General features: G+C 48.4%; 1 protein-coding gene across 3 annotated transcripts; it reads left to right on the plus strand.

The window, feature by feature from the left end:
- Positions 1 to 1,484: 1,484 nt before the first annotated feature.
- MLEC (malectin) lies at positions 1,485 to 11,914 on the plus strand. 3 transcript variants are annotated; one of them, XM_027043977.2, is made up of 5 exons: positions 1,485 to 1,702; positions 8,615 to 8,793; positions 9,383 to 9,559; positions 9,666 to 9,723; positions 11,134 to 11,914. In XM_027043977.2, the coding sequence occupies exons 1-5, from the start codon at positions 1,699 to 1,701 to the stop codon at positions 11,361 to 11,363; spliced, it is 648 nt and encodes a 215-aa protein (XP_026899778.1). In that variant the 5' UTR covers positions 1,485 to 1,698; the 3' UTR covers positions 11,364 to 11,914. The 3 variants fall into 3 exon arrangements, with proteins under 3 accessions (XP_026899778.1, XP_053061533.1, XP_014924037.2); XM_015068551.3 differs by lacking the exon at positions 1,485 to 1,702 and adding an exon at positions 1,766 to 2,167; XM_053205558.1 differs by lacking the exons at positions 1,485 to 1,702; positions 9,383 to 9,559; positions 9,666 to 9,723 and adding an exon at positions 1,760 to 2,167.
- Positions 11,915 to 15,872: the final 3,958 nt, after the last annotated feature.

Raw genomic sequence — 15,872 nt, forward strand, 5'->3', positions numbered from 1 at the left:
GGTTAGGTCTTTTGAGTCCTCCCCAAAGATTTAATCCATTTTTGTGACAGTTTCTCCTGGACTACACTACCTTAAAGGTAAAATAAACAAGAGCTCTTGTAGGTAGTTTAGTGTGTGGCTCTACAGGTCAGCTGCCTGGGAGGGAGGAAGCCTCCATCACCTCTTTGTACCTGTGTTTCCTATTTGCACCATACTCCTGCTCTGAGGGCTATTCAAGCGCTGACTTGTCAGTTTTCTCCAAAGATGAGTTTTCAGAGAAGTGGAGAATGGGATAAGAAATCCTAGTGCAGGACTTGAGAGGTGCCTTGAGACGTTTACATGTCTGTGGGAGCAAGCTAGTCCAGATCCTTGCAAATTATGGAGGCAAAAAGTGGGACCAGGAGGGCGGACACTCTAAAAGTTAACCCTGTGGGGTCTGACCTTGGGGGCTGGGCAAGGAATTATGGTGCATTTCCATATCCCCCATGGATCCTCTCAATTTTGGTATCTGATTGCATTCCTTTATCTCTGTTCTAGCTAAATAATTGAGCTGTGGGTAGTTCAAAGTCTGCAATTCTCATTCAGGACCCTGGGTGTTTTTGTTCACTGCTGCACAAAGTTCATTGCCTGGCACGTAGTAGGTAGGGTTGTTAGGTAAAATGCAAAAAGCCCAGTTAAAATTGGATTTTAAACAAAATATGAATTATTTTTTCATAGTATGTCCCATTTGTTTACCTGAAATTCAAAGTTAATTGGGCTTCCTGTATTTTATCTGCTACATCTGCCAACCATACTAGTAGGGTCTCAAAAAATATTTGTGGAATTTGCCCTGGCCCTGCCCTAAACTTGCAGTGTGACCTTTTGGTCAACACTGAGTCCCTCTCTGGGCCTCAGTTTATCTGTCTGAAGAGTGGGGGTTTGGACAGTGACCACAGCGCAGAGATCACCAATGTAGGAAAGCGCTGGGTGAAATGCCAAAGAGCAGAAAGGGAGCTCGAGTCACGCGTACACCTACAGACTGGGTACCACGCGCGACTCCGCTCACCGGGGTTGGGGAAGTCCCGATCCCGCCCCTGAGTCGCTGGGACGGACCCAGGCTGTCGCCAAGGATACCTGGGTAGCCAGGAGCCCCTCCCCCACAAGGCCACGCATTTCCGCTGCGTTGGAGCCTTCTGATTGGACGGCCGTCTGGACGCTACCACCAGCCCAGAGCTCGCTAAGGGGTGGGGGCGGGGTCTTGTCCCCGTGGGTCTCTCGCCCTGAAGACCTGTGCTAGCAACCTGTCTAGGAGAGGATGGGTTTTTTGCCTCACACAGAGAAAAAGACTGAGGCTCGGGTCGAAAGAGTTTCCACTGCTTCTCCTACTAGAGCTTCTGTTCATGCTTCTCCCTGAGAAAAGAGGGGGCGGGAAAGTGGGCAACGCACCCCTACCCAGAGCCTATTCGGTCCCAGGATCTGGAGCACCGGAAGTGTTGGCGACGTGTCAGTGCGCCCTACTCTAAACCTTCCCTCCCAGGCCACCTTTCCTATTCAGCTGCAGGATTCCGGGGCCGCCTGGGCGCTGCACCCCGCCACTTCCGCATTGAACCGCCGCTTCAACCGAACTCCCCACCTCTGCGCGCGCTCCCTCTCGAGCCTGTTGGTTGGGCTGGCTCCTGGGAGTAGCCACGCCCTTTCCCTCGCCCGGAAGCCAATGGACGGGCGTCTCCCGGCTGGGCGATGGGTAATTAATGAGGGCCGGGCGCTGATTGGCTGTAGGGTCGTGGGGGGCTGGGCGGCGGGGTAGGTTGTTCCTGAGGTGGGAGGCGGCACCCGTGGCTGAGAAGGAGGCCTGAGAGCGACATGTCCCCGGCGACTGAAGCAGAGCGGCCCGTGGCGCTGTTTTTCTGAGCCCTGGGCGGCCTGGCGGCCGACTGAGGACGAGGGTCGGCGGAGGCTGCCCCCGCTGTGGTGGCCGCCATGCTGGAGGCCCGGGCGGTTGAGGGAGCCGGCGTGGCGCTCCTGCAACTGCTATTGCTGCTGCTGCTGCCGCCGGCGCTCCGGGGGCCGGGGCTCGGCGTGGTCTGCTCGGCGGGGGCCGGGCTGCCCGAGAGCGTCATTTGGGCCGTCAACGCGGGCGGCGAGGCGCATGTGGACGTGCACGGGATCCACTTCCGCAAGGACCCTTTGGAAGGTCGGGTGGGCAGAGGTGAGAGCCCCTCAGCCGAGCCGTGGGATCCGGGGCCTGCCGTGCTGGGCGCAGTCGACCGAGGGCTGCGGGCTCTGAGCCCCTTCCTCGACCCTGGGGCCACGTCTCCGGAGCCAAGTCTGTCTCTGCGGTTTCCTCAGGGACCCGGTCAGAGCTCAGAGCCTGGCGCGGTCTCGAAGCTACGAAGAGAGATTGAGGCAGAGTTGGCGAGAAGTTATATTTGGACCTCACATCCTGCATTTTCTTAACCCCTCTCTTCCAGCCGATCTGGGAAACTAAAGACGAGGGCGGCTTGTTGCCACTTCGAGGCCTCACGGGTCGTAGGTTATTAGTGTCCCAGGCCTGGGTGGTTTTGCTGTGCTGTATTACGACCGTTCCTGCTAGATTCTTGCCATCCCAGAAATCGGCCGCCTTCCTTACCCCTTCTGCAGGAGCGGGGCTTGATTCTTAGCCGGAATAGAAAGGAATCTTCGAAGACGATGAGCCAGGAAAGTTTGATTGTAGCCTCCTCCTGCTCCCCCCTTTAGAGTGAGGACTATGTGTGCTCAAAAGTAGAAGCTGAGGCCACCCCAGAGGGTGGTTGTACTGAAGCCATCCTGCACGTGAGGCTGGTGGAGTGTCAACTGGGTCAGCCAGTGGAACCATCGGAGTATTCTATCCGAGAGTGTGTAGAGCGTGTAGCGCCTACCCTAAGAAGTCTTGAGGGGTAGGATTCCAGTGTATGGGGAAAATGATTCTGACTTAACTGACCAGCAACAGTAGTTTTCACAGAGCTGCGCAGTTCTCAAAGTTAGTGTAAGAATGGCGGGGTGGGGGTGGGGGTGGGGGGGAGCTGGCTAAAAATGCAGATTCCAGACCTAATAGATTAAACCCACGTTTCTGCACCAGGGGCTTCTGATGTTGGGCATCCTCAGACCAGACTTTGGGAAAATCTGCTCTAGACTCTTTTCTTCTGTTAAGTGGGATTGGACAACAGGTTTAAGAGGGAAGTTCCTTATTTCGTGTGTTGGAAGGAGATTTATGTTGTATGCTGGGTTCAGAGGCTGCCAAATTGGCAGTGTGCCATCTCCAGAAAACTAAGAGACAGACTTTCTCTCATTCTTTCCACGATGCCCAGATTTGGCTCTTGCCTTTACGAAAGGGTTTAACTTAGTTCTTCCAAGTTAATTGCAGTGTCCCGGAGTTTGTTGTATTCGAGGGTTTATTGCTTCCATACATGTGAGGATGTTGGGACACAGGGCTCTTTTCTGAAGTTCTGTGTTTGTCTTGGAATTTACTTGGCCCTGGCATGTAGGTCTCAGTGGCCTGGGTTCAGCTGAGTCAGGGCCCCGGTCTTTAGCAGCTGTAACAGCAGCCAAAGCCAGACTTCACATAAGCACGAGGTCACTGCTGTCTCCATCCTGGACCCTTCCTCTTTCTTCATGGGTGTGGGCAGGGAGGAAGGAGCTCTTGAGGAAACTAGAGACCGTTTGTGGACTTTGCCTCTTGAGATAGGAATGGTGAGGACGCGTGCAGATGGTTTCTTTCACTTGACAGATACCAGGCTTTACATATTACATGATCCTATTAGGTTTATTGTGCAGAGGAAAAAGCTAAGACCATGCAGGTTCAGTTCCCAGTTCAGAAATCCTGGTTTTAACTTGCTGGTGCAGGTGATTTGCAGGGGGAGGGTGTGGTGCTGGTCAGCAGTCAGCCAGGCTCTCTGTCCTTGGGTTATTGGCTCATGGTTGCAATTTCTTTGGAGGGGTTTATTGTAGCAGGTAAAATTACATGAGACCTACCAAAGCTCGTGTGTACTGGAATCCTGTCTTGGACCCCAGCCTTTGGGGTGCTCTATAAACAGAGGTTCCCTGCTCCACTCTGTCAGGGTGTAACAGACAGGGGCCATGAATTGTAGCGGTAGGGAAGGGTGGATGGAGAGTGGAGGCTGGTTGTCAACTGTGGCTTGGACCAGCCTGTTGCATCATTGCACTTACTGGGTTCCTGACTGAACCATTTTGGTGGCCTTAGATCTGGGTCTTAGATTCGATTCAGCTTCCATTCTCTGGAGGCATCTCTGTAGTTTCTGTGCTAAGGAGTTGGTGCCACCAAGGGAAGTGTAGCTGTTCACTCTGCCTTCCCTTCCCTGGCACTGTTTGGGTGGGATGTGCCAGGTATTTGGAGACCCTTGCTCCATGCAGCTATTACACTAATTGCAGTAGGAGCTGTATGTCTAATTTCTTTTGCCACATGCCGGCGATATTGTTTCCAGCATTGGTTCGTTTTATGTTGAATGGATTTAGGCATTTGTTGCCAAGTTAATCCAGATAAGGGTTTGGCCTGCTTTTGAACTTGGTGTTTCTCTATAGTGTCTTTGTAGTTCAGCATTCTTGTAACCGTGAGTGGCTTAGGGCACCTAGTGGCTTTTGCTTTCAAAGGCACTTCATAATGTTTATTGAATTTCATTTCTGCCTTGAGGGTAGCTAGTGCTCACAGGAGATCCTCATAGCCCGGGAAAGGCTTTTTCAACTTGTGGGCTTCACCAGATGGAAATACCACTGTAGAGTGCTCAACTTGGGGCTTTGGCATGCTGCAAATTCCAGGTTCTTGCTCATTCTGGGTTCCTCCTGACTCAGGAGGAAAAGGCCTGGTTATTTGGCCTGAGGGCCCAGGACTTGGCCTGGTTTTAGGAGAGGCTATTTCCTCTTCATAGAAAGATATCTGCCAATCATTTGTATGACCTTGAAGAACAGGCTTTACCTCTCTGGGCCTTGTTTTCCTTCGTACTATAACTTCTCGTGCTCTAGAAATCAGTGAACTGAGTCTGAAAACTCTCTTGCCCAGAGTGGGTTTAAGTGTCTCTATCTTTCTCTGTTCTTGATAACCTTTCACATGAAGTTACAAGTAGGGCAGAACATGGTTCCAGAGGGGAAAAAAGGTGGCTAAGGGCCTGAACCTATTAGATTACTAATTCTGCAGGCCTAAGGAAGACCCTTTTCTGGGCAGCCTTCCTTTTGGCTGGGGAGGGATTTGGCTCTGGGGAGATTAGAGCATGAAAGACGCTGAGGGTCACCGCTGTGTCTGATTTGCTTAAGGCTGTGGGATTTGTTTAGAATTTTCTCTGCATACTTTCGCCTAAGAGGCCGGCTTCATCTGCAGGCCCTCTAAGTAGCAGAAGGTCACAGGTAGAGAACTTAGGTAGGCGGTATCCCCATTTTACAGGTGAAAAAACACCTAGAGATAATAATCTGTTCCAAATCATATAGTAGTTTGCAGAGCCAGGGTTCAAATCCAGGCCTGTCTTACTCTCAAACTGGAGCTGAATTTTTTAAGTCGCCTGGCTCCTCCATTGTCCTGAACTAAGTAAGAAACAGCAGACATAATGTAGGCCCTTTGGCCCTTCCTTTTTGATGAACCGAATCCTCAAGGTTCCCCGCCTCAGTGCATTCAGAATAATTCTTTATGGACTCGCCTTGCGTGAGAAGGAAGTGACTGAGAAGAATAAGCTAGCGGTCAGGTGGGAGGCCTAACCTCAGGGTGGCAAGGGTGGGGTGGCAAGGGTGGAGTGCCACAGCAGCTCTGCAGTGGTGGTCTCGTGTAGGACAGCTTCCAGCTCATTCTGGCTTTTTCACTGCTGTGGTTCCTCACCGCAGTTTTCCAATTTTTTATTACTTCCATTTCCACTTGGTCCATTCCCTAAAACCCCTGGGAGTGGAGGCATCTTTTTTTTTTTTTTTTTTTTTTTTGGTGCTTATTGTGTGCATATGCTTGCCTGGGTGGCATACCTTTATGTCTGTCTGTGTCTCTATGAGGCACTGTTAAGCTGTTTACAGATCTCCCTACATGCAACCTGTGGGATAGGTGTTATCCCCATTTTATAGGTGAGAAGACAAATCGTTCCACACCACATGGTAGGCGGCGGAGCCAGGATTCAAATCCAGGCCTGTCTTACTCTCACACTGGGGCTGAATTTTTCAAACAGCCTGGTTCCTCCATTGTCCCGAACTAAGAAGCAGCAGACATAATGTAGGCCCTTTGGCCGCCTTCCTTTCTGGTTAACTGTCTGAGCTATATTGTGCCAACTTCAGCAGTGTGCTGACTGTGTACACGTCACTGTATTTTAGAGAGATCTGTTTAGCTGTGAATACCTAAAGTCTAAAGGGGAAAAAAAGAAACCCTTTTTACTGCTGCATCACTTGGGACTTGGACAAATGCAACTTTGCATGTGGCAGATCTCCTGGGAAAGCCACTTGGGCTTTACAGGAAAAATATTTAAAGGTAATTCCAAGGTTGTTAAGTAGTTTTTATTCACATGGCTGAGTTTTGTGAGTTGTGAGACTGCGGCTCTTACAGATTACATTACTGTCCGTTTCTCACTTTTTCCGCTCACGAGAAAGAAAGAAAGAAAGAAAGAAAGAAAGAAAGAAAGAAAGAAAGAAAGAAAGAAAGAAAGAAAGAAAGAAAGAAAAAAGATTCCCCACACATGTACAAAATTTCCTGTGTGTGTAAAAAGCAAATGTAGTTAATGTTCCAAATTTGTAAGGATCATGGTCCTCCTGGAAGAAGGGAATTCTTAAGAGCTCAAGTGGAAGAGAAATAGCAGTCTTTTAATCTTCATGGTATAAGGGTTTGAGCCTGGGAAAGAGCTGAGGCATGTTGGCAGTCCATCCTTTGTAGTGCTACTTGGCCACCCTTTGATTTCTTGAGAAGAAATAAAAAGAAAAAAGCCTGAAGACAAAAGCGCAATGAGTTTCCTGTTGCATTGTCTCATCAGGTCCATCTGATGTCACGGCTAACTGTTCACTTACAGGAACTGTTAACAGTTATGTTTATTTTTTTGAGGGCTTGACCTTAGCCACTGGCTCTTTTAGTTACTCTTTCACCTTCCTTAGAGATAAAAGATCCTATTGGAGTTGTGGTGATTCAGATGATAAAGCTCCAGGGAAGACTGCTCTTGGACATCTCCCAAAGGATCTAGGTGCCAAATGTCTTCAGAGTCATCATGTGAGATTGGAAGGTGGTCTTGAAATCTTAATCCCAGGCTGGAGGAGAGACTAGGCGGGTGTACTGAAATCATTGCTAAATCTGCAGTTTGGAAAGTAGATTATGGAGCACTGGGAAACCTCATTGTGTTTACAGGATAAAGGAGTCAGAGAGGCTACTCTCTGAAGGAGGAAGCGTAGCTATTCATCTCTGAGGCTGGAGTGCAGTCAGTGTCTAATATTTGAGGCAAGACCCCAGTTTAATTTGTTATGTGGTCGGGGGAGAAAAACGTGTAATCTTGTCTCCTACTAAGGTTGGGGGAAGAGGGCTGGGGGCAGTAGAGGTTTTTGGCTTTTTGATACTGACTCAAGGTATGTAACTTTTTACCTTTTTTTTTTTTTTTAATGTAAGCTTCACCCTCAGTGTGGGGCATGAACACTCATGACTCTGAGGTTAAGAGTCACATGCTGTATCAACTGAGCCAGCCAGGCACCTCTAACTTTTTACTTTTACCCTGCCTTATTCCTTATCAGTGTGTGAGATGGGAAAGGTGGCTCCCCCAGGATTTGGGCATCTTAGGCCAGAGGTGCCAATAAGGACCTTGGCAGATTTTTTTCCTGCGAGGATGGCTTAGCCCTATGGAAAGAATAGCATGGCTTCACTGCTGCTCAGGCACCTCCTTAGTTGCTGTTTGTTGGTTCAGCGAATCATCTTGAGTGCCTGTTTATGTGCCAGCGACTTTGTTAGGTGCTGGGGCTACATTAGGAACTTTTTGGTTCTAAACTCTTTTGGATTAACTGGGGATACGTTCAGGAGAGAGTAGGTGAGGTTGAGTTTCGTGAGTTTGTGGGAAGTAAGGTGCTTGCATGTAAAAGAAATTAGAGAGTATCATGCGCTTCTTTTTGTAAGCATGTTTCTCTGGTATTTACCACCCTTGGAACTTTGTGAATGAAAATTATAAAAAGCAACTAAGCTGGTATCTTATTTGTAGTAAAGACAATGCAGAATGACTTGCCTAACATTTCCTGTTTGTTTTAGAGCCTTGAGCTTTTCTGAATGAAAAAAACTCTTTGAACTTAATGGTCTTGCAGAGTTCTTGGCCATCCCCCCTGTTTTATGAGGTTTCTCTGAAGCTCCCCTCTCAGGGAGCCAGGAGCTGTAGCTTTTGCCTGTTTTCTTCCTGTCACTCTCTGCGGTTGAGGAAAGTCATTTTAACAAGCTTCTAAGAAGTTCTTCTCTGAGGGTTAGGGAGCTGTTGGGGTGATTAGTGTTTGGTTTCTTTCACTTTTTCTTCCTTAGAGCCATTAGGCTCTCTGATGCTTGCCTTTGTGTCTGGTCACTTTAAAGCCAGATGCAGAGGGGGTGGCTCCTTCCCCTGGGAGGGTTACTAGCATTGCCCCAGAAATGGCTCTGGCAGTTGTGGGGTCTCTGCAATTTTTGTGTGTCTTGCCTCTGATGTGGTGTCTCTTTGTCTTTTGTCCCCAGCCTCCGACTATGGTATGAAACTGCCAATCCTGCGTTCCAACCCCGAGGACCAGATCCTGTATCAAACAGAGCGGTACAATGAGGAGACTTTTGGCTACGAAGTGCCCATCAAGGAGGAGGGGGACTACGTGCTGGTGTTGAAATTTGCTGAGGTCTACTTTGCACAGTCCCAGCAGAAGGTGAGGCCTGGTCAGTGGGACATTGCCACTCTTGGATAGTCCCCTGCTATGGGCCAGAGAATGTAAGAGCCTCCCCAGAAGGGAGGAACAGGTGAGCTTTGAGGAGAAGCTGGATTCCTTCTGCCCCTCGAGAAGCGATGTCCCATTGCTCACAAGGCTGCACTTGCCTTGGGGGTTGGTGACAGAAGGCAATGCCAGAATCTTAGTTCTTGGCAACTAACTGATCCTGGTCGTCTTCCTTACTTGTCAGCACCTTCTTGTTTTTTAGCCTTATTCTTTTCCTGTCTCTTCTTATGAATTTCCTTCTTTCCATGTTGAGCTTTTTTTTTTTTTTTTTTTCCATGTTGAGCTTTTTGTTTATATTCTTTGTTTTCTAAGGCCAGTATGAGACCTTGACCATGAAGGAACATGGCTTTGATTTGGCTCATGTAAAGAACTCTTTACCCTTGACTATATCCAGCTCTTTCATTTTAAAAATTATTTCTGAACTTGAAGCCCAAGCAGGTACATGATGTCCAGCTGCTACAGGGAGTATGAAGCTGATGGTTTTGACATTGTCTCTCTTTCTTTTTTTTTTTAATCGTGGAAGGTATTTGATGTGCGACTGAATGGCCATGTCGTGGTGAAGGACTTGGACATCTTTGATCGTGTTGGGCACAGCACAGCTCATGATGAAATCATCCCTATGAGCATCAGAAAGGGAAAGCTGAGTGTCCAAGGGGAGGTGTCCACCTTCACAGGGAAACTCTACATCGAGTTTGTAAAGGTAATGCTCTCCCTCTGCCTTCCCAGCTGAGGAGATGTTTAAAAGAGTGGGGGTGGGGGAATGTTTACTGCTGTGTGGTGCTGACCCTGGTTCTCCCATTTCCCAGGGGTACTATGACAATCCCAAAGTTTGTGCACTCTACATCATGGCTGGGACAGTGGATGGTAAGTGGTGTTTTTAACTTGCTTTTTTGCCTTGGTCTGAAGGATATGATTGAGGAAAGCCTTGGGGGAATAATTTAGCCATTCACTTTTGTATAAACACTTAAAGCCAAATTGTGGGGAATCCAAAGTCAGATGGATGGGGATGGAGTGCAGCATGGTGCTGACCATAGCTTTGGAGTAAGGTCTGTGTTCAGATTTTGCTGCTGCCACTTAATCAGCTGTTTGGTTTTGGACAAATTCCTTTAAGTTCACTGTAAATGGGGCTTAATAATGGTACCTACTGGTGTGCCTTGACCCTCCTAGTCTTGGAATCGCCTAAAACCTGTCCTTATTCTCTTTCTTTGACATCAATTTCCTGGGGGCAGAAAGGGAAAAGGCAAAAGAGGGAGGAGTCTTCCAGCGTTTCGGTGTGCTCTCGGGCATTGCTCAACTGCACTGGACAAAAGTCCACTTCCGAATGTCTCCTTGTCCTTGGGATCCAGCCTTAGGATATATCACTTTCTCAGCATTGAGATGATCCTGGCTGCCAGCTTCCCAGGCTGATTTTTTGCACAGAAAGCTGGTGTCTTAGTGACTTTTCTCTTCCATTCGGCCTCTGTACCCTTTCCCGAAACTCATCCTTAACGCAACAAGGAGCTCATCCTGTTGTCTTGATGTGTCCCAAGATGCTGGTGTTATGACATCTAGGCAGATGTCTTGCCACAAAAACAGATTTGTAGCTTGAGTCCCTAAGGAGCAGGCAGAACAGAGGGGTGGTGTGTGCTGACAACCCAGGGCCCTGTAGCTCAGCTTTTCCTCAGTTGCTGTGTGAATCAGAAGGGCACATGGGATTGTGGAGGCTGCAGAAGGGATTTGAAAAGGTTAAGTTTTGGGCGTCGAGTCATTGCCACTGTTCAGTCCAGTCCTCACGGTTCTGAAGAAGGAGAAAAGGAAGGTGATAGGTAGCCTCCCTGGGGTAGGGCTTCTACTACATTTTAGTTAAATCTAAAAAAGACTGGTGTTTACAGCCATCTGCTATTCTCTAGGCCAGGAGTTGTTTCTGCTACATCTGTTTTTTTGCTGTAGACCTTGCATAGGTCATAGCATCTCTTTATTGTGGCTCATTTATGGCTCTTAAGGGTCTCACTTAAATGGTGTGGGTCTTGGGGCACCTGGGTGGCTCAGTCGGTTGAGCATCCGACTTTGGCTCAGGTTGTGATCTCATGGTTTGTGGGTTCGTGCCTTGCGTCAAGCTCTGTGCTGACAGCTCGGAGCCTGGAACCTGCCTTGGATTCTGTGTCTCCCTCTCTGCCCCTCCCCTGCTCGCACTCTGTCTCTCTCTCTCTCTCAAAAATAAATAAACATTAAAAAAAATTTTTTTTTTTAAATGGTGTGGGTCTTACTTAAAAGATGTCTACTTTCTTGTGTCAGATGTACCAAAGCTGCAGCCTCATCCAGGACTGGAGAAGAAAGAAGAGGAAGAAGAAGAAGAAGAATACGATGAAGGGTCTAATCTCAAAAGACAGACCAATAAGAATCGGGTGCAGTCAGGCCCCCGCACGCCCAACCCCTATGCCTCGGACAACAGCAGCCTCATGTTTCCCATCCTGGTGGCCTTTGGAGTCTTCATTCCAACCCTCTTCTGCCTCTGCCGGTTGTGAGAACAAATACCATCCTGAACAGGGTGAAGGGGTGTGGGAAAGAAACCGAACATGTTGGTTTTGGTTTCTGTATTTTTCACAGTGATTAACAGACAAACAAACAAACAAAACCACACACAAAAATTAAAGGAGAAAAAAAGAGGCAGAGTGGGTAGAGAGCAGCCCTTATCCACCACTGGTCCCAGCCCTGCTTCAGTCCTCGTGCTCTCTTTGTGGCTGGCCCCAGCCGTCTCTTTCCTCTCCAGGGTACTTAAGGTGAAGCAGATCCTCCATGTTCAAGGAGCCCCATCTGCACACCTAGCGGAAAGGACTCTGAACCCAGAGCAGACGTGGTTCCTTTTTTTAGGTTAGAAATTAACAGCAGGGAAATGTCATCTTATTACCTGAGAAGACCAGCGCTGGGAGTTGGGTATGTTCTGAAGTTATGTCCAGATAAGTTTTCAGATGTCCTGGGATTGAAAGTGTGTGTGCTTTGTGTATGTGTGAAGGTGTATAATTTGTATGATAAAGACGAAAACAGAAGGGGGATTAAAAAAGAAAAGAAAAGAAAATTAGATACTTCCTTACTTGGAAGCCTTTCTGGTTTCAGCCCAGTGATGGTTCCACCTTAAGTGTTTGCGCTTTGTCATTGCTTGTCTCCCTGACATATGCCAGTTAGAGGACTGTCTGGTATCCAAGACGATTAGTTTATGTCAGGTCCTCAAGTTGCCTCTGACTTGTTACCACAACAAATCATTTTGATTTCAGTGCCTGTTGGGGACTTTGATTTCTTCTCATTTTTTTTCCCCCTTTAATCTGGCCCATTTGAAATCTCTTCTCTCTCTCTCAATCATCCGCTAAGTTATTGCCAAGAAGGGAAGGCGACCTGGGGATTTGGGGTTCCCTCTGCTTGAATGTCTTATCCTCTACCACCTCACCTTGTTGGTACCTCCCTCCCTCCCTGGATCTCTGAGCCAGCAGCCAGGAGGACCTGACCCAGCAGTTCTTTTACTGGCCCCTTTGTAGGGTCTTGCTGCAGGGGACAGGGATGCTTTCCAGCCTACAGCAACAGAACACTTGACCTTAAAAGTCTTTTCTGGTCTTTGGATTAGAAAAGGCTTATGTTAGCATAACTTAAGAGCCACCTCAGAGACTTGAGCCCTACTAAGTGACTGACCACTGTTTAGAGTGTCTATCTAGTATCTGATGTTCATTTATTCCCATGTCCTTCTGTGTCACAAGTCAACCAGTTCTGGTTTATGCCTAGAGCTGCCCCAAGAAATTAGACTCATTGTCTATATCTGGCCCACTGGCGCCTCTTCCCGATCCTAGCAGTCTACCCCTTTCCTTTCATTTCCCTGTCTGAGCTGCGGTTGGGTTCTTGGTGTGACGGAGCTGAAAGATTTCTAGTCAGCCATAGTCCTGGCAGCTCTGAAGCCAGCCTTAGCATCAAGTGGCTGTCTTCAATTCCCTGGAAAAACTTGTACAGGAAATGAAGATTCCCTGTTGCCTTTCTTTCTGGTCACTGTTATTCTTTTCCCAGTTAGAGCAACAATGAGGGAGGACCCAACCAAGCTACACAGAGTTTTGTGGATGGAAAGCAGCAGGGTTAGCTTCCGCTTGGGCTAGAGCAGCATAGAATCTCAGACCAGGCTCATCTTTTTAGAATGTGTTTAATTTTGTCTTTTTTTTTTTTTTTTTTTTTTTTTTTTAATGTGTTTGAAGAGCTCCACGCATTTGAATTGCTTATGTGACAAAGTAAGTAGGTCTTGGGCTCATGGTCTGGGTTTTGGCTCTTAATGAGTTACTCTGGGCCAGCATTTAGTCCTTTGAGAGTGGGAGCCCTTTATTTTAGCTGTGACTTAGCCCTCAGTAGTAGGGGATTGAGTCAGGCATCTGGATGACTGTGGCCTGAGGCCGCAATAAGAGGAACACTTCCTGGAGTGCTTCACAAAGCTCCCTGCTTTGAAGGATGGCATCCTGTAGCCTTGGTCCGGGGCACCCCTTGCCCAGGGCAATGGACGTCCTGACTAATTGGGCTTCTGATAGTGGCTTTGGTTCCCCTTCCATCAGATCTCCTCAAAGCTGTAGGCCACTGTCAATGGAGTAGACAAGAGGAGGAAGGAGGACTCGCTGCCTCCATTTTGCCTTGTTTGTTAGTTTGCCTGGGTCTTTGAGGAAGGAGGGGTCCCGCCTACTCACCTCAACCCATCCCTTCAGTGACTCAGAGTCTCAGAAGGAAACCCTGGCTCCTGGGGCCATTTCCTAATGGTACTGTAAGCCAAGCAGCTTTGCTTCCAAGCCCACCCCTGTTTCCAAGCTCACTCCTTTCCCCTGAGTCCAGGGATAGGGATGGGCATTTTCCTCTGCTTGTGTCCGAAAGGAAGGAACATCTTTCTATGGCTCACAAAAACTAAAGGAGAAGTGAGGAAACAGGAAGAAGTATGGTGGGGGGCTGGGGTAGAGTCCCCTGGAGCCAAGTCCACCCAGCTAACAGCTGCCCGGGGCTGGTCATAGCTGGCCCATGATGCTGAACTTGAAAGCTTTTTTTTTTGTTCGGGGGGGCGGGGGGGAGCTCCTTCAAGATGATATAGGTACATGAAGTTTAGGTTAAAGGGGTGGGGTGGGGCACTCTTTATTTTTATTTTTGTATTGTGTACGTCACAAATTACTCTGTTCGTCGTTTGCTTTTTGCACTGTTTGTTCTGCCTGTATTTTGAGCTAGTGCTAGGACCAGGCAGCTACGCTGTAGGGAGTCTATCTGGGGTTGGGGAGGTGATGAGGGATGCCACTTAGCTCTGGGGAAGGGGAGGCCTGGACTCTTCTACTGGATCCATGCACTGTCCTAGGCTTTTAGATCTCCCTGAGCCCAGCTGGCCAAAGCCAAGAGCAGACGGCCAAGATGAAACTCCTTTTGCCAGGAATGTGGCTTCGGTTCAGTTTCTGGGTGGACCACATTAAGATGTTCTGCTGGGGATAGACTGAGAGTCTTCAGTGTAGCTCTGATTTGGGTCAGGGGCCAGCTGGCCTTTTTGGGTTTCACTCATGCTGACTGAAACATCCTGCCAGGAAATAATCTGTGGGACTCATGTCCCCTAAACCAGATCCATATTTCTGTAACATCTCCACTATGGAGGAGAAGCTGCTCAGTGGATATCTTGAATTCTGGTGACTTGAAAAATGGTTATCTTCGAGTGTCAGTGGTGTTAGACTCCCGGGTGGTGGGGGTGGGGGCGGCACAGGGCCTGTAGGGTCACTACCGGCTGGTTTGAGAATGTAACCTTTTCTCTTTTTTCCACTGTTTGCCTAAGAGATACTGGCCTGAAATTGGGAGAGCACATTAGAGGTCAATTAGGCTTTGAAGAGATGGGGTGAAGTTCAAGTTAAGTTTACCTGCCCCTTTCTGTGTCTGGAAACTAATCTGGTTTTGGAATTGTGTTTTGACTTCTTTATCTTTTTAGAGAAGCTTCTGTTTTAAGGAATTTCTCTTCCTTCTTATCCTGCTTCTACTTTCTCCTGGGAAGACCTGTCCATGGCTTCTAGAATCTCAGTTGAACTTCAGAAAACAGCAGCAGTATTTTCCCTTTCCTAGCACATATACTCCTTTCTCTAGAAATTGGCTCACCTTGGGAAGACCAGGGAAAGAGTCCACGGGTTCTCTACCCTCCCTGGAGATTGGGGCAGGACCCACCCCGGTCAGCACAGTGCCTTTTCCTCTCCTGCTCTGAGCCAGGGTGGGCATTCCCTTTAGATTCAGGTCTGGGCAGGGGTCTTACAGTCCCTGCCGTGGGGCTGCTTCCCCATCCCTTTCTCCCCCTCCCCTTTGCTGGCCGGCTCTAACCTAATTCAAGTGTCTTCTTGCCTCGAGGAGCCTTAGTGGCATCAAGTGGCAACATGTAATATTGTCCTCTATGCCTCTCCAAAGCACCTAGGAGAGCAGGTGAACTTTCCAAAGTGAGAGAGTAACAGATGCTCCTGTTCAAAACAAGGGGAGGAGGAGGAGATGCTTGGGCCTCCTTCTGCTGTGGCCCTGGGGGAAAGGAGCCTGGGGTAAGGCTCAGCGATAGTGCGGAAGCAGAACCAGAAACACCCGGGATCTGTTCGGAAATCTTAGAAGTCTGCTTCTCTTCTATGGAAAGATATAATTAGGGATCAAAGAGCTCTAAAAATATTGCAAAGAAGCCTTAATGTTCAAGCTTCAGAGAGATCAGAGTAATTTCTCCCGTTCTGTCCGAGCTAGGACTCTTTCTGTATTTAGACCTCTTCTGGGGCAAGAGGGCTAGATTTCCTCATTTTATTACGAGACCAGATTGGCATCAGTGGGTCAGCTGCCCAGCTAGGGCGGATTTCTTCTTTGTACGTGGGTGGCTCGCTGCCGATCTAGTTTGTCCTTCCCCAGCTGCCTTTTGGGTGGCCTGCCTTCGGCTGCCAAATCATTTTGATAAGAGCAGATAATTTGGGGACTGGCTGGACTGGCAGAAGAAGAGCAGGATGGATCTCTTGGGACAGTCCCCTCCCACCCCCCACCTC

This window comes from Acinonyx jubatus, chromosome D3 (genome assembly GCF_027475565.1).
Source record: "Acinonyx jubatus isolate Ajub_Pintada_27869175 chromosome D3, VMU_Ajub_asm_v1.0, whole genome shotgun sequence".
Lineage (NCBI taxonomy): Eukaryota > Metazoa > Chordata > Mammalia > Carnivora > Felidae > Acinonyx > Acinonyx jubatus.

Excerpts from the sequence above, each read along its gene's own strand:
- MLEC (XM_015068551.3), top strand. The coding sequence starts at position 1,939 with ATGCTGGAGGCCCGGGCGGTTGAGGGAGCCGGCGTGGCGCTCCTGCAA. Across the intron at positions 2,168-8,614 it reads GGAAGGTCGGGTGGGCAGAG|CCTCCGACTATGGTATGAAA; the intron begins GTGAGAGCCCCT and ends TTTTGTCCCCAG. Across the intron at positions 9,724-11,133 it reads CATGGCTGGGACAGTGGATG|ATGTACCAAAGCTGCAGCCT; the intron begins GTAAGTGGTGTT and ends TTCTTGTGTCAG.